This window comes from Pecten maximus, chromosome 5, assembly GCF_902652985.1.
Source record: "Pecten maximus chromosome 5, xPecMax1.1, whole genome shotgun sequence".
In the NCBI taxonomy this organism is placed as follows: Eukaryota; Metazoa; Mollusca; class Bivalvia; order Pectinida; family Pectinidae; genus Pecten; species Pecten maximus.
In genome coordinates, this window is record NC_047019.1 from 11,792,826 (window position 1) to 11,820,712 (window position 27,887).

At 33.0% G+C, this 27,887-nt stretch overlaps 2 protein-coding genes across 2 annotated transcripts; both read right to left on the reverse strand.

The window, feature by feature from the left end:
* Window positions 1-512: 512 nt before the first annotated feature.
* LOC117326816 lies at window positions 513-15,760 on the reverse strand. Its single transcript, XM_033883552.1, has 16 exons — window positions 15,674-15,760; window positions 13,756-13,884; window positions 12,374-12,502; window positions 11,409-11,813; window positions 11,011-11,059; window positions 10,680-10,711; window positions 10,023-10,070; window positions 9,500-9,541; window positions 9,253-9,368; window positions 8,616-8,698; window positions 7,527-7,594; window positions 7,193-7,252; window positions 4,647-4,737; window positions 4,420-4,496; window positions 4,097-4,177; window positions 513-3,850 (listed from the first exon to the last, which is right to left on the reverse strand). The coding sequence occupies exons 1-16, from the start codon at window positions 15,758-15,760 to the stop codon at window positions 3,602-3,604; spliced, it is 1,746 nt and encodes a 581-aa protein (XP_033739443.1). The 3' UTR covers window positions 513-3,601.
* Window positions 15,761-17,848: 2,088 nt separating this feature from the next.
* Window positions 17,849-27,316, reverse strand: LOC117328540. The gene is made up of 12 exons (XM_033886073.1): window positions 27,281-27,316; window positions 26,437-26,519; window positions 25,547-25,626; window positions 25,013-25,113; window positions 23,944-24,055; window positions 23,037-23,186; window positions 21,812-21,898; window positions 21,146-21,253; window positions 20,100-20,207; window positions 18,749-18,832; window positions 18,293-18,325; window positions 17,849-18,004 (listed from the first exon to the last, which is right to left on the reverse strand). The coding sequence occupies exons 2-12, from the start codon at window positions 26,483-26,485 to the stop codon at window positions 17,852-17,854; spliced, it is 1,065 nt and encodes a 354-aa protein (XP_033741964.1). The 5' UTR covers window positions 26,486-26,519; window positions 27,281-27,316; the 3' UTR covers window positions 17,849-17,851.
* Window positions 27,317-27,887: the final 571 nt, after the last annotated feature.

Below are 27,887 nucleotides of genomic sequence, written 5' to 3' on the forward strand. Positions count from 1 at the left end.
TTTTCAATATTATTACAGACGTCATATCCGCCAGGTGCTTGACTCTGTATAGGTTAACAGGTGTACGATTCCATAAAGCGATAGCTATTTCAATTGTTGTCTGTTCACAGATATAAGTCTAGTTATACCAAATATTGTAACAAGCTGTGAGAAACCTTAGCAGTTTGAGTGTCCCTTGTATGGTCACCAGGTGCGAAATTTTAAAGTATAAAATACAGTGCATCTTGTTTTCCATACATCGAGTCTATAAACAATTCAACATATAAGATGACGAAATGCAAATTTGATGAGACAGTTCAATGGTAACGATCGGTCAGCTAAATGGGCCAATGTATTACACGTAAGGAACGTTTTCTTGAAATGCATTATACAAATATACATAAATGTATTAATTTTTTTATTTATTAATTTATTTATTTTTATAATTTTGTGTATATAATGTATTTCATCTGATAGCATATACCGGTATACATAAACACATTGATTTAATTTATCAATAATGAACTCAAAGACTTTATCAATAAAGCTTTTATTTTCCCAATGCACGTATATTAACATACTATATTCTTGTCATGCCTTCAATACACAATTGATTACGAAGGTAAGGGTACATAATAGGCATAGCGACTACATCAACATATTCAAACTATAGAGTATGTTTACGCACATGCCAATATAGAAATATCAGGCGGCACAAACAAGGAAAGCTGTAAAACACGTGCCATCCCTGTAGATGACGTAAGGATTTATTTATAGTTACAATAGTATTTATTTAACTAAGCAGAACATGACATATGAAAACATGCATGCAAAAGTACAGAAAACGTACGTATGCTGATCCTTCTAATCAAATACCCAAACCTCTGAAAATACATTGACAACTTAAGGATTTATTTATATTTCTCTTGAACATTTTATAATTCTCATATATGTTGTTGCTTTAATGTATATTAGAAGTTTTTTGTTGATTAAAAAAAAAGATCACTAAATTAATGCACATATTTTAATATGTTTTTATGATTTCTTTTTACCAATGGCCTCTCCTGGATTTTCACGCTTTCAGTCCCTATCAATGTTAGCACGACCTATTAGGGATATTCGACAGATACGTGGTATTACTGAATTTTAATTACCAGTGTGTTTGTGGAACCGTTCGTGATAATCTTTGTTATTATTACCACACGAGTTTAATATTTGCTATCAAGAACAATTTTAGCGACAATGCATAATAATTTGCGGTATTGTATATGATCAGTGATTGTCTTATATGCTCTTGTGTTGATCAAATTGAACATATTCCAATTAGGTGCGCATGTATTTCTGCCATTTCTGTAGTATTTGATAAACTGAAATTGTATATATTTCCGTAAAGTTTGAGGGTACTTGCTGATGTTGTTCAACACTATGAACCACAATACATCTATCAATGTCGATTAAGACTGCGCTTGTCTGCTTTTGACTGGTCCTATGTAGCAAAACGGTTCATGCCTAAAGTTTTAAAATTAAGAATGAAATCAAAAAAATATAAGTGGGCTTAAATTAATTATAGAAACGGTATTGCTCTTCGCCGAATACTTAACAATTCTGAAACTTTTAAAACTTGAATAATTTTACTTACTGGAATAAGGTTAATTTGATGGTATAGTTATCTGTCATAAAAGGTAGGGATTATGGAAGATCTTATGTATTTTATAAACCTTATAAATATATTGTTGATATATGCTATATATCGTTGGTTAAGGCTTCTCGTTAGCTGTGTAATGTGATAAGAAGGTTACATGTTAAAAAGGTTAAACAGGAGTGGCATTTACATCATTGTGGAGCGATCATAATTTGCCTTAATATTGTGTGATAGTTGTCCGACAAAATGGAATGGTATAAACTTTTTTGGTTTATTTTTAAACATATTTTCCTGATACTTACTTGAGGTAATTATCTCCCTTTAACCGACAGGTTTGAATTATGAAGTATGAATGTTTGAATGATATTATTTTTCGCATCTATGATCTTGTCAGGGTATCGGGTAGACCAATCACTGCATCATTGAAACGCTCGTTTGAAAGAACTAGATTTGGTGTAGTGGTGTATACTGTGTGGAGGGCTGGGATTAGCCATTATGTACAATATATGTCCTCAGACAGGAGAGCTCACTTTCCATACATACCATACATACAAAATCAGCACTTTTTCTTATCGTTCATTTCTCAAAGCAATCGCATATAAGTTTCATATACATTCACTGTTTACTCCTTTTGGTTACCCGAGCTTTATTTTAAACTTTCTTTTATTTCAGTTCTAGCAATTATTTGCTAAAATCTAGACTTACCATTTACCTAACCTTCTGAGACCTGGGAACTCCTTTTTGGTCGTGGAATTATGTGAATTTAATTTATTATAAAATAGCATTGATGAAGAATCAATATAAACTTGTTTTTCTATCAATTGCATACGATATGATAGAGATGTACTATCCATAATAAATCGGATTCAAAATAAACGTTTTCTAGCTTTTATAAAACCGTCCCCAGTGAATTGGTATAAGTTTGGTTTGGTTTGTTTTTGTTTAATGGCCTATTAACAACCAAGGTCATTTAAGGACGTGCCAGGATTTGGAGGTGAGGAAAGCCGGAGTACCCGGAGTACCGGAGAAAAACCACCGGCCTACGGTCAGTACCTGGCAACTGCCCCACGTAGAGTTCGAACACTCAACCATGATATAGAGGGCTAGTGATAAAGTGTTGGGGCACCTTAACCACTCTGCCACCGCGGTCCCCTGGTATAAGTTATAACACTTATAAGAATACTGCAATCACAAGATATAGAGTGTCAATTACATGTATTATAAAGTTTAAAAGAATAAGAATATTGACTATTCAGACAGCATGATATGGTTGATGTTTGTTCCTGGTATGTAACTTATACTTACCAATTTATCTCTAAGGGCTTCCATGAATAAAAAAAAAATAGCATTCACCAAGAATACCCTAGCATATATAAACATTTCTTACCAGTGAAGCTTACATTTCTTTCGAAAAACTCCTGATTATCTCGGTTTGTCCCCGATCGTTCAAAAAACTAAAACCATTGTGCTAGTATATCTGTATCATTATGGACAACATTGCAAGTATATTTTGCCTAATTATGAATTTTTATTCAATTTTTTTATTTTTGTCTTTGTTAAATCCCATTGGGCGTTTTTATACTTTCACACCAGTGATATAAAACGAATTGGAAAAACAAATTGAAAAATCATCGCAATAAAGAAAGTATTTCCCTTCCTTGTAATTCATACATCATTAAGATGTTTTTCTAAACTGGAACCCTACTGCTTTTTTTAGAAAGGAAATTTAAGAATATACCACCACAGGTTATAGAAACAGATGCTTTTAAAATCGCCAGTTTAATGTATGTGTATTGTATCCATATACCATGCTATATGGCAATGTCAGAATATCGAAAGCTACTGTGTAATAACAATATTGTCAAGTCATAAATACTGTCTTCATCTCGAAAAGAAAGAACTTTGTGAAAGTTTTAGTTATGTTCCCATCAATACGAGAAATAAAAGCCTCGTTCAGTAAATTCCATATTACACTACTACTCATGTAAGATCCTCTATTTGTGGATGAAATATCATTCCTTGTTGCATTGTGACATCCTCTTTCCGACTGTAGAACAGTAGATAGGCGTCTCCGTTCGGATTGGTTGTGGGATTGGCTCCAGTTGAGACATGCGTGTCACTACAGCGATACCAGCTGTTTCCTAATCTGACAGTAGCTGTGTAATGACCTCCATTTATACTTCCGTGGTGGTTTACAACTCCATACAGATCATAAGGTATGCTTTTACACTGTGAAATAAAATATATTGAAATTGCGGTTTCAGTAAAAGCGATTTGGACGTATACGAACGTCTTGCACATTTATAAGTATATTGTTTTTTCAACATAGGCGCTTTCTTTCGAATAGTTCACGTGTTTGCAAACGTTCAACTTAAAAATATCAGACGAATTATTAAAAGAAGTGGCAAAAATGCCGACAAAATGTTAAAGGGTCTCTTACTGTGAAGCATCGTATTCATTATTTTACAAACATACCTTTTCATCAAGTTTTATTTCATTCGAAAATTTGATTCTTGCGATGTTCTTGCGAATTCTCTTCGTTCTATAATCCATGTACTTTATAAAGAAAATACACATTCTTTCAACATTCTGTTTAAAACATATATAGAATACAGATGACTGAAGAGAGGTGTTTAAACAGCTTCAACGGTGTATAAGGCATGTATAGAACGGATTGGGTCATATTATTCATAAACACTTTGGAATTTAAAAAAAAAATCAAAAAACTAAAAAACAATAAATTTTATCATGGCTATAAAGATGAATGAAATATATAATTAAGCAAAATTCTATGTTACCTCCTCGAATCGTCCCATCTGTAACACCAATATCTTAGGAAGTTTTGTAAAGACTAATTGCTTCTTTGCTACTGTATCTGAAAAAAGACATTTTGTGGCTACAATTTTATCGCTAATAATGATTAAAAGATAATCTGACGTATCATGTTAATTTTTTATACTCAATTTGCCAAATATTCAATATGAACTAAAACAAAATATTCGATTCATCACTTCTAACTTCTTACCTAGATGTTTTTCCTCACACATTCTACATTGAAGGAGGTTTTTCTCAAATGTTTCCTCACTGCAGAAGTCTTTTATGCATGCATACAGGTTCTATTTTGAAACGAAGATATGATGTAATATAGAATCATGTTGATAACAAAAGAAATGGACGCAAAACTATCTTAATGAAACAATTTAGGAGGAACCTTCAATGCAATATATACGCTCCTTAAGATGATAGTTTCATGCTAACTCTTGCAGTACTGATATCTTGATCTTCTAAGCGTTTGTGTCAAACATAAAAATCGTGATTGTTAATTGATAGTCTACGATGGGCGACAGCGGTCGTCGTCTCATACACGCTATTAGAAAATATAGAAAGATGTGTGCTTGAAAAAGTATAACATCATGACACTTCGTACAGGCGTGTAAGAAAAATGTTTATAAGAACTAGAGGCCCATGGGCCTTAACGGTCACCTGAGATTTGAAATATTTCAGTTAATTAAATTGACCGTTTTTGGCCCAAACCATCAGTCCCTAAGGGTCAGTCAAGGCCAACATGTGCACATCATCAAACTGTCATCACATACTCGTAATGTTATCCAAATTAGAATTAATTCCAAACGATCGTTAAAAATGTGATTTCCCTATATAAACTTTAGTAAAGTTTACCCCCTCCCTAGGGGCAAACGTGAAACCACAGGGTGATAAAATCCACAATTTTAGTAAAGCATCTTATACCCTTCCATCTATGAAGAGTACCTAAAACTGTATTTGATTCTATATTATTTGGATCGTGAAAAGAAGATTCTTGAAAGTTTAGTCAATGTGAACCAAATTAGAATGATTTCCAATGGAAATCAAACAAATCATAGTCTAAAATGTGATTTCTCTATATAAACTATAGTAAAGTTTAGCCCCTCCCCAGGGGCAAACGTGAGTCTCAAGGGTCATGAAATTCACAATTTCGGTAAACCACCTTAAGACCCTTCCATCTATGAAGAGTGTTTGATTCCACCATATCTCAGAGTAGAGAAGAACATTTTTGAAATTTCAGTCACTTTGACCCTTTTTAGCCCCACCCATCAGCCCCTGGGGGTCAATTAGGGCAACATATGCATACCATCAAACTGTCATCCTATGCTGATAATATAAACCAAGTTAGAACGAATTCCAATAGAAATCCAACAAATAATAGTCAAACATGTGATTTCCTTATATAAACTATAGTAAAGTTTACACCTTTCCCAGGGGCAAACGCGAGACCCCAGGGTCATGAAATTCACAATTTTGGTAAAGCACCTTAAGAACCTTTCGTCTAAGAACTCCCTGCCAAATTTCTTTGATATTTTGAGGTTTTGGAAACGAAGTTGAAAATGTAAATTGTTTAGGGACGCACGACGGACGACGACGGACAAAAGGTGATTAGAATAGGTCACTTGAGACTTCGTCTCAGGTGACCTAAAAAGTGTACCATGACAAATCGTATACTCAAACGATTGCTACCAAATTCACTAAGATTGCTACATAAAGTTTAGAACGGCAGAGACATTTTTAACACTTCTCAGAAACCGAATACATAAGTTTATATATATATATAGGTTTACATGATTGAAACGTTATAGCAAAGTTTGTCCACCAAAGTTGTGTTGACTCGGCTGATGTTAATACAATTCTCTCCATCTTCGTGAAAATCGATTCAATTTCTTGTCATCTACATGAATATGAATGAATGATGGATCTCTACATCTCTTTATTTTTCATATAGGGGAAATGTCAAACAGTGTAGAGTTTGAATGTCAACATTAAACAAATGCTAGGTTCAATTTTTTTTAAAACCCCGACACATGATACGAGTACATAGCATCGTAGCATATACATGGGTAAATAAGACCAGTATGAAATCATGGGTAAATTGGACCAGTATGAAATCATGGGTAAATTAGACCAGTATGAAAACAGGGCTAAATTAGACCAGTATAAAATTATGGGTAAATTAGACCAGTATGGAAACATGGGTAAATTAGACCAGTATGGAAATATGGGTAAATTAGACCAGTATGAAATCATGGGTAAATTAGACCAGTATGAAAATACGGGTAAATTAGACCAGTATGAGATCATGGGTAAATTAGACCAGTATGAAAATATGGGTAAATTGGACCAGTATGAAATCATGGGTAAATTAGACCAGTATGAAAACATGGGCTAAATTAGACCAGTATAAAAATATGGGTAAATTAGACCAGTATAAAATCATGGGTAAATTAGACCGGTATGAAACCATGGGTAAATTTGACCAGTATGAAAACATTGGTAAATTAGACCAGTATGAAAACATGGGTAAATTAGACCAGTATGAAAACATGGGTAAATTAGACCAGTATGAAAATATGGGTAAATTAGACCAGTATGAAAATATGGGTAAATTAGACCAGTATGAAAACATGGGTAAATTAGACCAGTATGAAAACATGGGTAAATTAGACCAGTATCAAAACGTGGGTAAATTAGACCAGAATGAAACCATCACCTTAAGAAATAAAATAATATAAAAGATATAACCTCTTGATTTGCTATTGGCATCAGAAGACTTGTAAAACGCTGTTCATCGGAATATTCCACCTGAGAGAGAAACAAAAAAATTGTAAAACAAATAGTTATATTGTTACCAAATATTTTTATTTCTATTGTTGCCTTTCAAACAAATTCTAACACATCACTCACTATACATTTGGTCCTTCTGTAGCATGGTCAAAATCGTACGCCTCTAATCCAGAACTTAGTTACGTTCATGATGGGAACTATTTTCATTTAATTCATTGAATTTAATTGAATTAAATCAATGTTAATTGATTGAGAATATATTGCTTTACTAATAAACACAAAATGTACTCACGTGATCACATGTGTTATATTTGAATAGGTTCGTCATCATTCCTTCAAATATTTCGCAAGGGTTTCCGTCTATAAACATAGAAATAACTTATTTGTTGTATCTGTAGTTGTGAGGATCATTTTCCGAAGGCAAATTTATGGAAAGAGATGATAATCTTCAATTTAATACTACATGGTACATACTGGTAATTCTTATTTCACGGGGAGAAAACATCCTGACTATTTCTACTATATTTAAAACTTAACTTTATACGAGGTATATCACTCAGGTTTTACATTTTTAAAGATATGTCTAAATGATTAAAAGCATTAAACAGTTATAAGCAATAAATTATGTATCATTTGCAGTGCATTTCAAAACACATGATCTAAATCGGGTAGGAGATCCTGTCCCCTGTACTGAATGTCATGGCTTTTATTTTGGTTACTGAAACTCCGTGTTCTGTATCGAAAATGTCAGACATGTGGGTAAGCTCGGTAGAGGCAACTCCATTACATCAGAATTGCCATCCAGAGCTTACAGTATTTTTTTCTGCACGTACATGTCCTGGTAGTCATAAATTACCTGGGCCATAGAAAAGAGTATTGACATTATTTAACATTTAGGTCGTTATTGTGTTTTGCTTTCTATAGCAATTCAAAACTGATTAAATTTTTTAAGCTCTACCGTTGATTAACACATCATTGCGGTTGCTATAAGCGGAGCAGGAAATGCTTGCTATCAAAACGTCTGCTTCCTCTTCATGATTTGTTTCAATATTTCCTTTTAAGATTATTTATCCATAAGTATACATTGAAACTATTGTAGATTTTTCAACGAAGTACAAACCATTTACATATTATAAATGATAGGAAAATATCTCGGAACACATACTGAAAAGCAAATTTGGCGAATCCTCCCTTGTTCAAACAAGACAGGCTCATACTGAACTACATAATCTACGTATATTGTCGGTGGCAAGCAAAGCTGTATGATTAAAATTGACAAAGTAAGCGCTTGTTGTCTCTCTGTATACTGAAATATGTTACAATTATTAAGATTGATTTACAAAAACCAACGAATGATATGAACAAAGATATATTAACATACCTGAATCGGCCTGCACGCAGTTAATAAGTGCAAGAAAGAATGCATGACTGTCATCCTGTCTCCCTATACTAAATGAATCTTCTCTGTAATTGAGAATGAAATTTAACTACACATAAAACTGCCTGCAAAATTTCTGATTAATATCCTGCTCTGCAATCAACCATACCACACCATAACGTTAAAAAACCTGTGCAGAATTATATCCTGTAATGGTATTGTACAGGTGGATAGTCGGAGTGCAACTGTATAAGGGCATGATATTACGATGTGAACAACGAATCAATCCAATATTAAACCGGATAAACTTTCTGTCTATAAGTGGACGGGCGGACGGACGAACGGATTGATTTCAATATGTCTCCATAACTAGGACAAAGAAAACAAACTCAATAAAACTAAATATTCCTGAAACACCGTTTGTTAAATGCCAATACACTAGACACACGAACATTATACAGGTGTGCATACATCAAAGTAGATAAACAGACGTAGTCTCCGGATATGAATATTCTTCCAAATCAAATTCAATGTGATGGATCAATATTTGCATAACTTGACATTAATGAACACCTAATGATTTTATGTGTTGTGATGATATCCGATCTGGAGCATCTGGAGAGTTTGAGAGATCACCAACCTTTTGAATACTGAATGAAGTAGACTATGCACTATCTCGTAGTAGACGCAACGAGTACCAGGCGTATTTAGCTCAGTCAGTATCTTTTTCAACAGCGAACCACTCCCTTTCTGACACTACAATGTAAAAGTTATTTGAATAATTTTCCACTAAATGCACATCGTATCATAATTGTCATAACGCTAACCACTAGATATAAAAAATAGTTCCACTTTCAAGTGACAATATTCTAAACAGTTATACTCACATTTTCAAGATAACTTTGTAGCGAAGGTGATTTCCCTAAGACCTGTTAAAACATAGATTCGTCATCATAATGTCGGATTTTAAAGTAATCAATATAAACCAAAACTTTCACAGAAATACAAAATTTTGATTGAAGCAGTATAAACATTATGCCATTCCCAACCCTATTATTCTAGTATGGCTGCTTATAGAAACATATCATGCCATTGAACAAAATCTGTTACTTAGTTTTATTTCTACAGACATGCGTGGATGATTGATCGTGGTTATGACGTTGACATTTGGCTTTTTTTTTAATTCATATACGCATGTCATCGAATGTCTTATCAAGGAGTTTTACTTTCAAAATATAAACACTGTCCACCATAAGTCAGTATGTGGGGATAATTGGAAATTTCTATACCTTGGGATAGAATAGAGAAATATTCACCCTAGGAGGAGATTTTCTGTGTTTAATCGGTGGGTTTGCGGATGAATTGATTTTATATTAAACGTTTCTTTAATTGCATCATAACTTGACTTACCTGAAGAACACTATTTGCATAACAAGTATTTCCGAGGTTAGGTATTCCCTGAAATTGAAAGGATCATACTCATTTTACCACGTATGGCTGCACTGGACATATCGTAGTTAGTTAGTCTGATAAGTTGATAATGGTAATAAGCCCAATTACTTAAAACTGTGTTCGCATTACAATTTGTACAATGTAGAATTCTTACGAACTACATGATATGGTACTGGGATGATGAAAATGTTTTCGAAATTAAAATACGAGTATACGGGTAGGATATATCTGCATGTACATTCAACCTACGGAAAGGTCTTTATGAAGTAGTGGATAACGACCATCCGATGAAAAAGTAAGTGATTAAATTACCCTCGCATTCTGTAGGTACTAGGTATCATATAGCCTTTTCAAGGTTTTTTTCTGGAAACATCCATTTCAAGAAAAATTTATCGACTAGGGGAAAATAGGAGGCTTCAGTATAGACGAACACGTCAATTTGATACTCTTGTGAATGTGCCGTCATCTGATGTCATAGACTTCTATGAAGGGAGAGGTTATGAAAACAATACAATGACAACATACCTGCAACTTAATTGGAAAGCCGTTGTTGTAATTGTTCGTTTTCAAAATGATCAGTGAGTTTCTAACTTTTAGTAGCTACGTATAACTTACCGTTACATGAGCCCGGCCACTTGAAGTTCTTCCTGTGAAAATTGTTCAGTTTGTATAATTCATAGTTGCTTAACCATATATCATATACATAGATAATTATACTAGTGCAACACCACAAGCAATTTACATATTTGTTGTAAAACTTTCAAATTCACGGAGAGAGTTTTTCATTAATTTAACCAATAAAAATACATCAACATAAAACTATTTTGAGTTCTTAATTCTTCATCAACATGATCATAGTCATTATAGACGAATTATGAAACATTTGAATGTTTGTTGAGTGATAGTTTAGCAATTATATCCAGTAAGATTTTCAAAATAATCTCACCTTGAGGATAATTGCTATGTGGACTGCTTGCATTTTTTATGGATGCGTGCTGAAAATAAAACAAAAAGACAATCAAATTATCTAGGTAAACACAATTGCATGGTTAACGGGCGTTCAATCCTCAAGTGCGTGCATTTTGGTTTTGATTTTGTTTTTGTTGGGTTTTTTTTTTAGGTTTTTCAAAAAAAAAAAAAAAAAATACAAACATTTGCCCCTTATTTACCAAATCTTTATCTCCTTTGGGACATTTTCCTTTGCTCTTATTTTGATCGATCTTATAGACTTTCTCTTTTACATTTTGATATGCTTCTGTTTTCTTAAATAATGATACTAATACATTGTCCGATATTGTTTCTGCTATTGTCTTGCCGTATTGCGGAATTGCGATATACATTTACCGGGGAAAGCTGCGTATTTGTCCGAATTGTTGTCCATGTTGATTCACCCACAAAAGAATGGACTTGATAATTCTTATTGTTTTCCTTCAAACTGGGGTTATCTTCCCTGTAAGATTTTGGAAGATCACAAGATCCGTCTGTTATATGGCTCTTTCCCTCAGAGTTGCCGTTGAGTGAAGATTCGGGCTGAACATCGCTTTGTGGATATTTTTTCTCAAAGTTATCCTCAGAGCTGGATTCAAGAGGAGCACTATGATCAGGGTGTCTCGCTTTGTCTCCAGCTACAGTTTCGGAATACTGTTTAGTGGGGCTATTGTTTTCCGGGAATTGGTTGTTTGCGGTAATGTCTTCCAATCGTATATCCTTCTGTAAATTCTTATTGTCATTGTGAATCGGTGCGGTGTTCTAAATAAAAAAATATATCTTTTACCAATGAATTGTTGATGAGTTTTACAAATCATGAAATACCTTTCCTTTTTATATAAACTGTGCGAACAACTAGAAAACATATACAATTTTTTTTATTGCAAAATGCAATCAACAGCGTTAAAATTCTATAAAACGTAACCAGATGTCTTTGATAATGGCACTTTGATGTATATAAAAATAGGTTTTCTTCAAATCAACAGAAACATAACATTTTATAGTATTAGAGCTGACCAAATTTTAAATGCCATTGAGAACAGTAAGTACAGTGAGGACAGTAAACAAATTGTTTTTTCTCTCTTTTTAGTGAGGAATTTCTATGGGACATCTGCTGAATTATTTTTTGACAAATTCACAAATCAATTCGAATGATCCAACAACAAAACTAATTGAAATTCTAGAAAACTCTATTACATGCAATCAAAAAATGCTTAATAGTGAAGAAAAATGTATAATTCGTTTTGCTAAAGATGTTGTAATAGTCACACATATATACATAAACATTAATGAGGAGTTTAATGGATGCTTGTAGCCATTACTTCTCTAGAGACAGCTGAATCCCTCAATGTTGTAGAACCACTCGGCGAAAAGGTCGTGACCTTCGGCGGCCCCTCTTGATGTGAAAGTGTAACAAGGTGTTGTGTGTTCTCTGACTGTGCTTTGTTGGTCTGTAAACATTATTAAAATGTGAATTAATATTGAATGGTGCTGTCATATATTTTTTCTCGAACGGATTCATTGCAACAGGATGATTACAAGATGCCCAAGTGCCTTAACAGTCATCTGAATTTCATCAAAGTTTGCAATTTTTACAATTTGGCAAGCAGGAAATTTGAGCAATAGGTAAAACATTGACACATAAAGACATTGAAATGATGTTACTTCTTGTCTAATAAGCAATCTTGAATAGACCTTTTTTATGGTTTGAAATTTAAGGCCAGGTTGGTGATGTCTCACTTATAATTAACAGCAAGTCCTCCTATTGGGACTCTGTCCCGAGGGGTCAGACCTGCCTCATGTATTTAAGATATGATTGCCCTCTGCAATTGATTTCTCACGCTAAATTTGGTAGAAATCCACTCAAAGGTTTAGAAGGAGTAGTATTTTAAAGCAAAATTACTGCAAAGTTCCCATTTTGAGGCCTTGCCAATCTGGCCCCATGGATCACACCAGCCTCATTTATATAATACATGATAGCCCTTCATCAATGATGCTCCACATCGCACTTGGCTGCAATCCACTCAGGAGAAGGAGTGTTTTGAAGCAGAATTTCAGCAAAGTTTCCAGTGGTTAGACCAGCCCCATTTATATAACATATTAATGCCCTTCCCCAATTATGTTTCCCGTCAATTTCGTTGTAATACACCAAAGGTTTAAGTAGGGGGTGGAGTTTTAAAGCAACATTTCTGGAAAGTTTCGTTTTCCGAGCCCTACCACCCTGGCCCCATAAGTCACACCAGCCTCATCTATATAAAATATTGGTCCTCATTTATAAAGAATATCATTGCCCTCCTAAACGATAATTCACACCAAAGGAGGTAATCCGATTTGGGGTTAAGAAAGAGTTGCGTTTTGAAAAAAAATACCCGGATTACCTTAAAATGTGAATTAGATTTGAATGGTTCTGTTATATATTTACTCGAATAGATTAATTACAATAATGTGTCTTAAATTAATTTGGATATGAATCATATTTTCAAATTTTGCAATTTTATCAGTTTCCTACTGTAATTCAAAGGAGATGTGCTATTTTGTTTCTTTAAAAAATAACTTTAATTTAAATGTTCTTGCATATACATTTCAATTGCGACTGTTATTTGACTTTCGCTTGGTGCAAATATTAACTATTTTTAACTTATTTTAATAATCGTACATACACACTTAATTTCAAAACGTTAGTGAGACTGTTTGAAGCCCTTACCGCTGCAGAAACAGCTGTACCCTCCAATGTTGTAGAACCTCTCTGCAACAAAGTCGTGACCTTCGGCTTCCCCTCTAGATGAGGATGTGTATTAGGTTTCTGTCTGTTCTCTGACTGTGGTTTGTTGGTCTGTAAACGTGATTAAAATACCAATAAAATTCGAATGATGCTGTCATACATTTACTCGGATTCATTGTAATAATTGGGATTTCTTTCTCTGATTAATTTTGAATCTGATTTTGATTTTTAAATCAAGATTACAGGCAATTTTAATCAGTTTCTTACTCTAGACTTGCTGATTTGGTTTTTTTGTCTCTTGAAAAATTCAATCTAATGAGAACTGGTCCATCGATCACTAAAGCTCACAATGCAAGTTAGTAAGCTTCAAATCGAGATTTAGAAAAAAAGTCTTCAGTAATCGTTTCTGATACATCCCCCTATAACTAGAGTATATACCAGTCATCGTATCTTAGTGTGGACACTGTGTGGTCTGTTTGGATACACATAGCCGGTTCAGACCTCTATATAAAGGCTCATTAGTTGTCTAGCAAGTATAACTACTTCATTATTTGCGCAAAGCGACACATCACATACTACGTCCGTTTTCGATCTCTCAATCACCCTCGCGCCCACGTTTTTTTTCGCAATATGCCAATATCAGCATATAGACACGATAATCAAACAGGTATTTGTCAAAAAATGATTGTAATCGATTAAAGATAGTCACAGTCTAGATTACATTTCAATATGAAATGATCCACAGCCGAAGCAAAATAATCTGAACAATATTGCAAAGACGACAGAGGCTTCTACCTTGGATGTTTTAGTAGTATGGCTTTATAAGCAAGAATGGGTAAAAACAGTAATATTTCAAGTTAAACTGTATATCCATCATAAAACGAATACTTGTCAAATGTGAAGGTTTGCATGTGTTTTACCAGGTTAACGTAAAAACGATGAAGATCTTAACATTCGTGTGTTATATACCACAAAGGCCAGCAAAGACATATATAACATTTAATTTTGAGAGGAATTTGTAGAATAACTGAGAGATAATGACCATATTTACTTCTCTATTACGACCTCCGGTTGTGTGTTGTTATTAACGTGATCGATCTGGTCACGCGGTGTAGAATACTTATTACCGGATGTGTTTGAGTGCATGTAAGTGTGACAATGTCACGACCTTTTATAGCGGTCGGATCCTGCTTGGAGGCGTTTAAACTAACACTTTCAGCTTTAAGCTGCGATTGTTGTTTGACACTCGTCTGGTGCAAATGTTTCGTCATTGGTTTTACCATCCATAAAACGGAACACTATCAGTCATACATGAATTTATTTCATGCAATATAGACCTAATAAGAAACTATCTTAAAAAACATAACTTCAATAGCTACGGACTAATTCATCCAGATGATTTTATTCCTTAATAATTACGAGTTGATGATTGCAGCCAACCTATTCATTTGTTTCGTTTTTCTTTTTAAGTTTGCATTCTTATAATATTGATCAAAATCTGCATCTATAACAATTAATCAAAATCGTATCGGAAATTCAATTCAAACAACAAAAATAATTGGCCTTAAATATGTGTCTACATGGGAGAGAAAAACAAAACACAATAACTTGAAAGTAAGTGACCCTCGGCGACGTGGTCGATTTCGGCTGCCAAACTGGATGTGGAATAAAGATCTGTCCGTTCTCAGACTGTATTGTATTGGCCTTTAATCCAAATGAAACTAACATTTCAATTTGTGTGGATATGTTAAACATGTATCCGGGAAGAAAAATAGCGGTTTGAATATTTTTTAAATATTTGAAACGATACTTTAATTACCAGACAATGTCAACTGTTTCTAACTGTAAAAAATGACATTGCCGTTGGAAAATAATTTTGACTGGAGTATATTTTTTTTACTTTAGATAACTGATCGATGAAATTTGCATTTTGCAATTGTCGTTTGGCATTCACCATGCGCCCTGGTCTTTTCACCTTCTTTTCCATCTTTAAAAAAGAACAAAATTATATAAGAAACATATATAGTGCTGTTTTAAAGATCGCCTTAATCAACCATAAACTGATTTTAAAAAATCGGAAAACAAAGCTCGTCTAAAAAGCATTTGTCCTTTTTTGGCACAGATTCGTTTGGCTTATTTGAATGTGACAATTAATTCATATTGCTTTTCTTCATATTGATTTAACAATTTGATAGATCATATTAAAACCCTTCAAAGTCTTACTTATCAGGATACGTAGCAATAACAATACAAACTGGATACGTGAATAAAACTTAATGGGTTTTTTTTCAATAAAAGAAAACAAAACTATACACGTTATTCGAAAATTACAAATTATTATGCAAATTAGGTTATAGCTTTCATTTCATAATATATTTAACTGACATGTCTCCTAGGCTCTAAAACACTAAACTGGTCAATAATTTTGCTTTGTTGCCCTGATAATATATTGTGATTTTTCCATCCCCTTTCTCTCCCTTTTTTGTCTATTTATCTTTCTATTTATGTATGTCAATACTGTCTGTATGTCTGTGTCTCTGTTTAGTCTGTCTGTGTCTTTCGGTCTAAGTAGGTTGGTGTTAGTCTATGTATCTGTTTGTCTGTATATGTCTGTCAGTCTTCCTGTATATGTCTGTGTCTCTGTTTAGTCTGTCTGTGTCTTTTTGTCTAAGTAGGTTGGTGTTGTTAGTCTATGTATCTGTCTGTCTGTGTGTATGTCTGTCAGTCTTTCTGTATATGTCTGTGTCTCTGTTTAGTCTGTCTGTATCTTTCTGTCTAAGTAGGTTGGTGTTGGTTTATGTATCTGTCTGTCTGTGTGTATGTCTGTCTGTTTGTCTTTACATGGATGAATAGCAGGATAATAGAAACAGAATGTGTGTTTAATATGCATTTTCTTATATATGCATGTATACAATAATATATACAACATGTGTAGTATGTGTGCACTTGTATGGGTATATTTGAGTTGTAGTAGGTGCGGTATGTGGATATGTTTTCATGTAAGTGCTGTGTGTACATGCCAATGGATGGATATCAAAATAGTACATGTATGTGTAGTAAAGCATGTGTGCTCATTGTCATATGCAATAGTTAGTATATGACTATATGTAGTACGTATGAACATGTATATGTGTATAGTATTGTGTACATGTATGTATATGTACTAGAACATTCATGTGTGTGGGAAGGTGTTTGCGTGGGGTGTGTCATTCTCATTCATCAGAGTTACTTCCCTTCGTTTCATATGTCACTCGGTCAGTACGTAGCTTGCGTAGCTTAGCAGACTCTGGGGGGCGAGAATGGGGGTGTGTGGGTGTGTATGTACATGTGTGTGTGTGTAAGCTTGTGCGTAGTAAATTATAATAGAAATACACATCAGTGCTGAAAGGTGTGAATGACCATAAAATGTAGATGTCTTGTGTTTGTTGATAATATATGTTTAACTGAATAAAATATAAATTACAAAAAAAAAAAAATTGCAAATTATATTTTTGAATAGCAGGAAAAACTTACTGACACAGATGAATTGTTCGATGAATGAAACATTTTTGAGATTCCCTGCTGCTGCGAGCTGGTCGGATCGTTTGGAGGATGTGGAATACGGATACCGTCTTCATTGAATCGTCGATTTCCTATCTTTAAATCACATTGTAATGCAATTTCAATATTAGTTTGTTTATTGTTGTTGTTTTGTTTTTGGTTTTTTTGTTTGTTTGTTTTTTTTTGTTTTTTTTTTCTTTCGAGATACCAAGAAACGTTACGATTGTTTCGAGTGGTTTATTGGTTTAAAAGTAAAGAGTATATTATAATCGATCATATTAAGCATTAAGCAGGGCTATGACCATGTACATGTACGAATATTTTTAATAATGGTTGTCAAATAAACATTGATTACCGTTAAACTAAAATGTATAGACATGCTTGTCTCTTACTTTAGGGGAAGTATCTTTCACATTTTCCTTCGCATTCCAATATTTAACGTGTTCATTTCAAACGATCTTGAGATAACTTATGCAGATCAGAGTCGGACCGACTCGACTTTTATTTATATTTACAGGAACACAATAATTCAAAGGTTTTAATGAGTACTTACAACCAATACATCATTAGGAACAGATGAACCACTCGATGGATAAGTTGTCCGTGAGTTTCTCCGCGTAGACCTAATCGGGCTCTTTGGCAGCCCCATTGGAGGATGTGGACTGTAGTTGTTCCCCTGTATTTTGCTGGGCTTTTAAACATATTGAAATGAATGTGGCATATATTTCACTCTATTATATCAGGATTCACTATAAAAGTTTTAATTTTGCTATATAAAAATAAAAATAATAATAGCCATAACTGTCAGTCCTGTTGGTCCAGTCCATCATATTTGGCAAGTTTAAAACAGATCCAAGAATAAATAGATAGCAATATATTCTGCTAAAATACTACCATTGTAATTTTCCTTTGGAATTCAATGATATTTTCTGCTGAGTGATGACAGGTTCAGATAAGACTGTTCTCGTTTGATACTCACTAGACGCTGACGTCTTTGCAATGTCCTCCCCGTCTGTGAAGAATGTACGAGGTAGGTTTTTAAACATAAATATTATTGTTTTAAATATCGCAGCAATCAACTATTAAACGATTGGTAAATCGGAGAATAGAACAATCTCAAAATCAATGGCGCTTGTCTTGAATTTTAAAAAAATCAGTAAATAAAAAACATCGACATTTCTTTTATCTCCACCGACACGACTTACTAGATTTTTAATGTTACAGCTTATCTTAATGTTACATATACAACCCCCTGTGTTATATTAAAGTTGAAGATAACACATTGTATATAACGTAAATATCATTGACATATTATAGACATGACTTTCATTACTAATGAGCACAGACCAAATGGACAATCCATATAATTTTAAGACTGGCCATACTCGACACTGTGGCCTGCGTGTTGTGAAAAAAATCAGCCAAATAAACGTACCACTGTGTTTGGTAGTGATGGAGAACGTCGTGGTACATACTGGAACTTATCACCTTTGTCAATGTTTTGTCGATATCCCTGGCTCTGACAAAGGGCAAGTGTGGGTTAGAAGCGTCAATATAATTTTTTTAATTCTGAAAAATCTAGAATCCAGTTAATTAATCATGAGCATTTTTTTTTTTTTTTTTTGCATTCGAACTTGAAAAAAATAATCTTTCAAAATAACATTGTCCCACATGATATTGATCGTGTAGTAATAATGACAGTACAGACAAGTAAATTGTCGAATATTCGAGGTAATCCATCCCTTTTTCGAGACATTAGTAAACTAGTAAACTACAAACAGACATAGAACATTAAACTGTTACATAGTAGTAGTTCAGTAGATAACAACGTACAATATCGTTTCTAGTGTGCCCCCTAGGGGGAAAAGGCATTGTAAAAATGATGCAAAAGGGGCAAAATGGGAGAAAAAAACATAAAATGACACACATGTTTTACATCTGGTATTATAAAAGGAAAGTTATAAAGATACAAATACTTGGTACATGATATATAATTTTGTATATTGTATTGTATAAAATATAACATAGTAATTTAGGGGTGAAGTGAATGTTATATTAAAGTAATATTCAGTTATCTCCTTAAACTTATGATTTATTCAAGGAATACAATGATGCAGCAAATATATATATAGAGATTTGCCTGTATGTATGCAATATTTATTGTCGAATAACTGCCTGAATAGAATTGAAATATCAATTATAAGTAAATTATGAATTTCCATACATTTCTATTGAGAATCTTATTACATGTATGATAAACATTGTATTTTTTAAACAAATAGAATTGTTCAATGTCTTAATATCTTAAGACCTTTGATTTTCAAGACGGATTTTGCAAATATGAGGAAGTAAAGTTAGTAACCCCCACCCCATCCAAGTCCGTAAAATCACGTGTAATGAGTTTCTGCTATTACCGTCAATAAAGACAAAAAAATGAAAATGCTTGATAAAAAAATCCATTCAAATTAAAGAACATGATATTTATTTATGATGTTAACATTATCAGTTCCTTTCAGAACTGATGTAACAGGCTAATTGATAAACATGTGGGAAACACTACGTTACGTTTGTGTTAATGATCCCATCATAATGAACACCTTATGTGGTGAACATATGGATATAAATAAATCGCCTAATAAAAGGTTTAAAAAGTAAAGGCACATGTTAAACCAATGTGATGACAGCGCGTGTTATGATAGCAAACGTTTTTGTTTATCTCCGCAGGTGGCTAATTTCGTCCTATAAGACACTACCTAAGAGTAACAACAAACATATCAGATTCTTACCCTATCATATGGAAGTTCCTTTTCCTGATTGGCGACCAAGGGCAATTGAAATTTTGCCTGTTGTCGCAGGTTTGAGCTGCTGTTATATTCGCTTATTGATTGTCTTCCCTGTTACATTAGAAGAGAAAAGGTCTGATATTTTTACGTTTTTTTTTTCATGACAAACATGTTAAAAGGGAGGGGAGGCTTACCATTGCCTTGTATAATTGTGTCAAATGATATATCAAATGTAAAATATGTTTATCATTCTGGAAGTTTTTCTTGTGAATGATAAATACATAGATTCTGTTATGCATTTGGTAGTTATCATTTTATATTTTGCAACGTTGATTTTAGTTTTGTATTTAAAATCTTTCGATAACATCGGTCAATTAAATATTTCAGTAAACATGATCAAATTATCTCGAATAAACAAATGTGCCCCAAATCCTGTAATTCTGAAGACAAAAGAAGAATTTTACGAAATGTTATCTTTACCCTACTGAGCCATGTCTTTCCGGCCGCAGAGAGGTCACACTCCTCATTGATACAGCATTGAACCTCCTTTAGACAATTATGCTTCAGACCAGATTTATTCAAAACTATTCATTCGTTTAGGACTTGTAATGATTTAGAGGAGTCACTCCTATTTACCCTATTAGGCACCGCCTCTCCGAACCCAGGGAAGCCACATAGATTTCCTTCACCAAATAAGGTTCCTGGCCAAATTTGATCAAAATACATTCTGTGGTTAAGCGATTTAAAGGATTTGACCTATTTTTCGTATTCTGACCAAGTGAGCTAAAATAATATCTGTAATACATTTGAAATACTCATAAACAGCCTAAACTCATAGCATGCTTAATATCCCTCATTTGTAGGAATTATTTTTGTATCTATTTAAAACTTCTGTTATCCAGTCATTACATATCTATAAAGTGAGCATGGAATGCGAATTGTTGCCAGCGCGTAGTAAGTGCAAGATTTAATGGCTTGTGGTTGATTAGTTCTAGATCATATAAAATTTGTTGAATAAGTATTAAAATAAGTAAAATAAGCAAACAAACCTCCATTCGCTTATTCTGTGATTCTTTTCGTTTTTGCAATCCAGTGGGCGTTGTATTGCTGCGTGTTGAGGGAGTAGAAGCAGCAATAATCTGTGTTGTTGCTGGAGTCTGTAAAAGGGAATGTAATTGAGTTTGGAATATGCGTATATAAAGTACTCGTTTAGGACTTAATTGTTGTCGATTTGGCTTGACATTAGTGCTACGTTAGATGATTACAAACATCCATCACTTTGTACCACTATTCAAAGGTTTTTTGTTATTATTTTACCGAATTTAATAGGGAAATACACATGTTGCCTTAATTTTACATTCTCTTTGCAGTGAGTTAAAATAAATGAAGCTTTGCATTTCATAGACCTGTGTATAAGCGAATGTAATAAATTAATGTAGTATAAGACTAGCTTAGTGTAACTAATTTAAGGTGTAGCATTTCGAACTATTTATTTTACCTGATTCCTGATTATGTGACAATGCGGATATATCTGAACAGATGAAACATCAACTTCAGCTATCATGTTTTGCTTTTGTTCAAAACAAATCAAATAGGGATACTGTTGTTTATTGATAGGACCAAATAAGACTAAAACTTAACACTTAATAACTTAAGACACACTATCTATTAATCACTTAATTGACTGTTTAGGTATTCTTTTAATCGTTAATCACCATTTGATTCTCTTCTATATCCATCTCCTCTGGCTCATCTTGGTTAAGTTCGAAATAAGCTTTATTATCCGTCTTCACGTCGGTTTTCTGTAAAATGTTTAATTTACCTCATAAGACAAAATTTCCTGTATCTTATATTATTGCTAATATCACATGAATGAATCAATTTGATTGACTAATAGCTCTAACCTCATGACTTACAACATTTTATTAAGGTGAAGGACGGACAAAAGCTCAAAAACTAAAATTGTTCGAGTGAAAATCTACATAAGTTAGGAAAAAATATCATCGTTAAAGTCACAGAGGTAGAGCAGAAAATGCAATTGGTAGAAATTAGTATATAGTAACATAACACATCTACACTCATGTTACACATATACGTTTACATTCCACATATACGTTTACATTACATATATACATATACATTACACATATATGGTGACATTATACATTAATAATTTCATTACACATATACGGTTACATTACATATGTACAGTTACATTACACATACATCGGATGGAAATCTAAGTAAAATAGGACAATGTATTATCGTTATAAAGTCACCGCGATAGTGCAGCCAATGCAATTGATAGAATTTAGTATATAGTAACATTACACATCTACACTTATTTTACACATATACGCTTACATTACACATATAGTTGAAATACACATATACAGATACATTATACATACACGGTTACATTACACGTATACAGTTGCTTTATACAGATATCGTTACATTACACATATACGGTTAGATACACATACATAGTTAAGTTACACATACATAGTTACATTACACGTATACAGTTGTTTTATACAGATATGGTTACATTACACATATATAGTTACATTACACATATATGGTTACATTACACATATATAGTTACATTACACGTATGTAGCTACTTTACACGTATGTAGCTACTTTACACGTATACAATTTTAGTACACATGTACAGTTATATGACACATATATAATTACATTTCAAATACATAGTTACATTACAAATACCGTAAATAATTACATTACACCTATACCGTTGCATTACGTATACGGTTACATTACACTGTACAGTTATATTACATATATATAGTTACAGGAAAGCTCAAGAAAATATTCGGAATAAACAACTATTTTGTCGAAATATATGTAAGTATGCCCTGTAGTATGATTTTTTTCACTTGACGCTAAAATGAACTAGCATATTAAAACGTTTACCGTGCAGATTTTTAGGGGACATCTTTCTTCGTAAAATCTGCCCTTCAGCATGTGTCGTAGCTGTATACATACTCGTGCAATGGGTTGGCTTTTCAGTTCTTTTTTCCATACAGATAATATCAATAATGAATCTTTTTCTTTACATTGTATCTACAATGAAATGATTTAAACTTTCAAAAATCGCTCAGTACATCTGGTAGTGGATACAAATATTACATGATTAACTGTAGCTTTGATACATAAAGTTTATTTAAATGCAATACTTCTTTCATGCAAGAATAACCCGTTTTTATATAATAATTTTCATTGTTTATTGAAAACTTCGCATTTGGTTTGTTTTATCGACTTCAAGAAAGCTGCGCTTCGTGTCGAGTTTGAATTTTAAAAGGACATAGAAAAAACATGTTTGCCAGATTAATTGTATTGTAGATTTGTTTACATAAACAGCGTTCCTTACGTAAGATGTGCTTAAATGAATGACCGATTCATTATAATCTAATGATTATTACTAAAGTTTGGTAACTTCTTAGTCTGAAGCCAGATAGTCAATTTGTTTTGGTCGAAATCTAATCCAATTAAAAGTCATTTTTGAAAAAGGAATAGTTGATATTATCACATGGTATTACCACTATATTAATGCATTAAACACAAACAGGATGTATTCACACGAAATTCCTGTTTTGATTGCTGGATATTGTATGCAAATCCGGTTTACCACAGGTACTTGATAAACATTCTCGACTCATTAGTATGTATATATGTCTTCTAAGTGTCTTATAATACATATATACGGACAGTGGGATTTAAAATTCAGAGGAAGTTTCTGTACAAGCTTCGACTATCCCTTTCGGCATGTTTTCAGTTCAGGTATTGGAAATGAAATAGCTGCATATGGAAGTTAACTTACTTTGAGAGGTTTTCTAAATTTACGTTCTCCATATAAAACCTTATATACCACTTCAGTTTTTTTCTTTTTCTTGCGATATTTTCCTTCTGTCAATACGTACAATTTAACGTACCTGCAATGAAAACGGATACGGTATTGTCCATAACAATGTAATATCCAAAATACAGAAGTTCTTTGTTTGTTTCAGTTCATATTACATTTGATGATACACGTTTTGAATTTTTCATTTTTTTTTCTCAAAAAAAAAAAACGATATTTCAAAACGAGTGTATCATAGATCTAATATGAAGCAAAACTCACGATAGACCCTATTTATCATATGACTACCGATTTATCCGGTTTTGCATTTTCCCTCCGCTGCTCGATCAACTTATTTTTTTTTTTTTGTATCATTGTTAAAAAATTTTTAAAATCTGTCAAGTGCACTTGTACAAAAAAAAAACAATGCTCATTTTGAACATATGAATCTTTCATAAAAAAACAGGTTATCTAAAAGCAAAGAAATAAAAGAAATGTTTTACGAAACACTCAAGCGGTGTCACAGACTAGCACTTGGTGCGAAAAACATTTATCCTATGGGACCATCAAACAGCATTTCTTAACACTGTTCCATTTACGTTTAACGTGGAAGGTACACCCAAAGAGGTTTTCATCAACAATGTGTTGGAAATACCGTGAAGGCGAGAGTTGGACCGAATTGTTAGCACAGTCGTTTTTCACGTTTTTTGTAGACGAAAGCGTCAGCTGATTTTTTCAGGGTCACATTCGTGCTGGAAAAATCCAAATATTTAATTCGGAGAAATGTTTGGCATTTCAGCATTTGAAAGAAAGTGTGTCACAAGTGTAGGAGTTCTCGGAACCTTCAATCACAACACAGAAAAATAACATTACACGCGTACAACAAAGGGAGAAACTTAAAAAGTTTCATTAAATGCCACACATGGTAGTATAATCTAATATCAAAGATTAAATTAACAGTTATGTACATGTGTTACTTGATATAATTGTACTAGCATTTCCATCCACCTTAAATGTGATATAACAGATATCAGTGAATTACAAATCTTACGTTCCAGATTTAGGGAAGACTGAAGCACGCCAACTGATGTTTTCCACTGTCACCAAGCCATTTAAATTATAATCAATGGTGCATTGTAGTGTGTTGAAGTCCTGATAAACAAAATATGGAAATATTCAAATAGTACATCACGGAATTATGTACGATTTATTGCAACGTGTCACATTCATGTCCCAACATATTTACCAAACGAATCCACAAGTGTGCATTATTGAATGATCACATGTTAATTGTGACACTTTTGTACAAATTCAGCCGTCATTTTACATCATTTTTTGTTTTGTTTTTGTTTTCAGAAGTTTACACATATTTAATGGTTAAGAACGCTTTTCGAAATAGCTGCTTAATGAAATTCAACATTCAAAGTATTAAAATTTTGTATTTCCGTTCTTTCTCTTAAAAAATCTGTCACTATACGCAATAGTGAAAAATAGTCTCACAATGATTATCTACAAGCTCCACAATCGAAAGGTTGATCATAAAAGTATTATAACTGAGTTAACTACGTTGATGATACGCCTTTACCTTCAGATGATCAGTTGTTGATTTTATGCCAAGAGGTCTCTCTTCTGCCCAGGTAATGGGCCTCGTCGTTGAATGTCTTCCTGTATGATTTAATGATAAGAAATTAAAGGAATTTCAGTTAAAGTTTAATCATTCATAACATGACTTAGGGTAGTTATTTAGTAAGTTTATTTGCTCTTACATCACAATGTTTAACGTAAAACTCAAATTAATACAATTACGTCGAAATATTAATCTTATTTAGTGTACGTATTGGAGATTATACTGATGGTCAATAAATTTTGTCTCATGTACTAAATAAACGGTGGGAAATTTAGTTTAACAAAATTAGACTAAATCTCCAACTTAGCTCGAAACTTGACACTGAACTGTTAGAATACAATAATTACAACACTGAATCAAATCTCAGAGTACCAGATCGGTGCCGTTTATAATTAATATATCTCAACTAAGATTTACAATCTTAAAAACTATATTTATGATAAACACATGAAATTAAACTTACGAATCGATTTCCAACAAATAATTAATTAATGATTGATTAGAGTACATACAGTATCTATTTATGCATGTTAGCTGGCATCATTATTTTCTCGTTTTTATGAAGATTTTTCACGATATTTACACTGTCTTTATTTATTATTCAATCTGAAATTTTGCTGCCATATAATGTCATTTTAACAATTGGGCGTTAACATTTTCACAAATATATTAAGAACATAACTTAATTCTTGTGGGATGGTGTTGGATGATTATACTAGATATAATTTTTTTCTGAATTTTCCTGTAATGAAACCCGGAAATAGTATCATTTATAAGCGTTAAATGATTTTTTATGTGAATTTACGCTCCCTCACATTTTAATTTATAGAATATAGATAAGTACATACCTTTTTGCTCAAATGACTCTGGATGTGTTTTACTCTTTCTTTTGGCCATGGTCCGTTATATGGCAAGATTGCATTCGAAACATCTGCTTTGAGATAAAATAAAGATATATTTATAATCACAAAGCGAAAGAACGACGCAAGTTTCATTTCCTTATATAATAATACTATATTTCAAAAGGTTCATTTCATTGGGATTTACGCTAATTATATCATGTAACTGCAACACAAGGAACAGATCAGATCTGCATCAATCAAAAGCTTGATATTGTTTCTCGGGGTAATATCCATAAGACACGACGCCTAATCAGTTAATCGCAGTATCCAGTCTACTACACGTGTGTATGTGTGTGTTTGGGGGTGGAGTGTACATGTAGACGTATTTCCAGTATGTGGAGGAAAGAGTGAGGCATTTACAGTTAGGCATATTAGTATGATGTTGAAAAATCACTAAGGTTGATTTTCTTCTTGCAAAATTCAGTATATCATTCGCTGTTATGTTTGTGTACTATTGAAAGATGTGTTGCTTAATTCACTATTTGTATGTTTTGAAATATAACTTACTGTATACCATATTTTGATATTTAAATCCTGTATTTCACTTTCATACTAAGTTAAAATATATCAAATAAACAGTAAAGGAAACTTAGAATAGTATTACATGAATAGGAGCATATCGCCCAATAGCATAACCCTCGCGATCTCAATTTTTAAATACTATCATACATTATTACTTACTGAAAGGCTTTTCATACAATCTTAACAATACGTGTACTGACAAAATAGCTCGATGATAAACCAATATCTGAAGAAACAGCTAGAACTATGATAATAATTTACTACTCACCTGTCTGGCATGTTGATGGTAGGATAACAGATGTGTGGAAATCCGTTAAGTTTAACTTTCGTTTTGTTACTTTCGTTTTCATACTTTCGCTTTAACATATTGCGATTTGTTTTTCCCAAAATGATATTATAATACAAAGTGAAAGTAGAATATGAAGAAATGTTTCTTAAAAATCTGCAACAAAGTGAAAGTAGACGTAAAAACCCATATGAATGTTTGTTATTTATCAATCGACACATCACGGTTGAAACTTTGGGACAAGGTTTAAGTTCATGTTTTATCATCTAATACCAACATGAGATTGCAGCTATATCTTGCTACTTGACAGGTGAGTGCTTGATTGGTATACTAACTATTGTTAAAGCAAAGCTATTTGTTGCTTTTCGTTTAAAATGGGTGATTGTTTTATCACTTTACCGCGAAGAAACACTTAAAATGTATATCACAGCAGTTTTTAAACTACCAGCCCTGAACTTCTGTTTTAGCTTAGTTCGCCTTGTGTATGTTTATTCGATGTCCAAGGGAATGCTTCCATTAACACGATTGTCATGACAAATGCCGACCACTGGTGGAAAAAATAACAACACACAATCTAGAAAGATACATT

Excerpts from the sequence above, each read along its gene's own strand:
- LOC117326816 (XM_033883552.1), bottom strand. The coding sequence starts at position 15,760 with ATGGAAAAGAAGGTGAAAAGACCAGGGCGCATGGTGAATGCCAAACGA. Across the intron at positions 11,814-12,373 it reads ATTCAGCTGTCTCTAGAGAA|AACACCGCACCGATTCACAA; the intron begins GTAATGGCTACA and ends TTTTTTATTTAG. Across the intron at positions 9,542-10,022 it reads ATGCAAATAGTGTTCTTCAG|GTCTTAGGGAAATCACCTTC; the intron begins GTAAGTCAAGTT and ends ATGTTTTAACAG.
- LOC117328540 (XM_033886073.1), bottom strand. The coding sequence starts at position 26,485 with ATGGCCAAAAGAAAGAGTAAAACACATCCAGAGTCATTTGAGCAAAAA. Across the intron at positions 24,056-25,012 it reads GTCTTCCCTAAATCTGGAAC|GTACGTTAAATTGTACGTAT; the intron begins GTAAGATTTGTA and ends TTTTCATTGCAG. Across the intron at positions 20,208-21,145 it reads CACAGAATAAGCGAATGGAG|GGAAGACAATCAATAAGCGA; the intron begins GTTTGTTTGCTT and ends CTAATGTAACAG.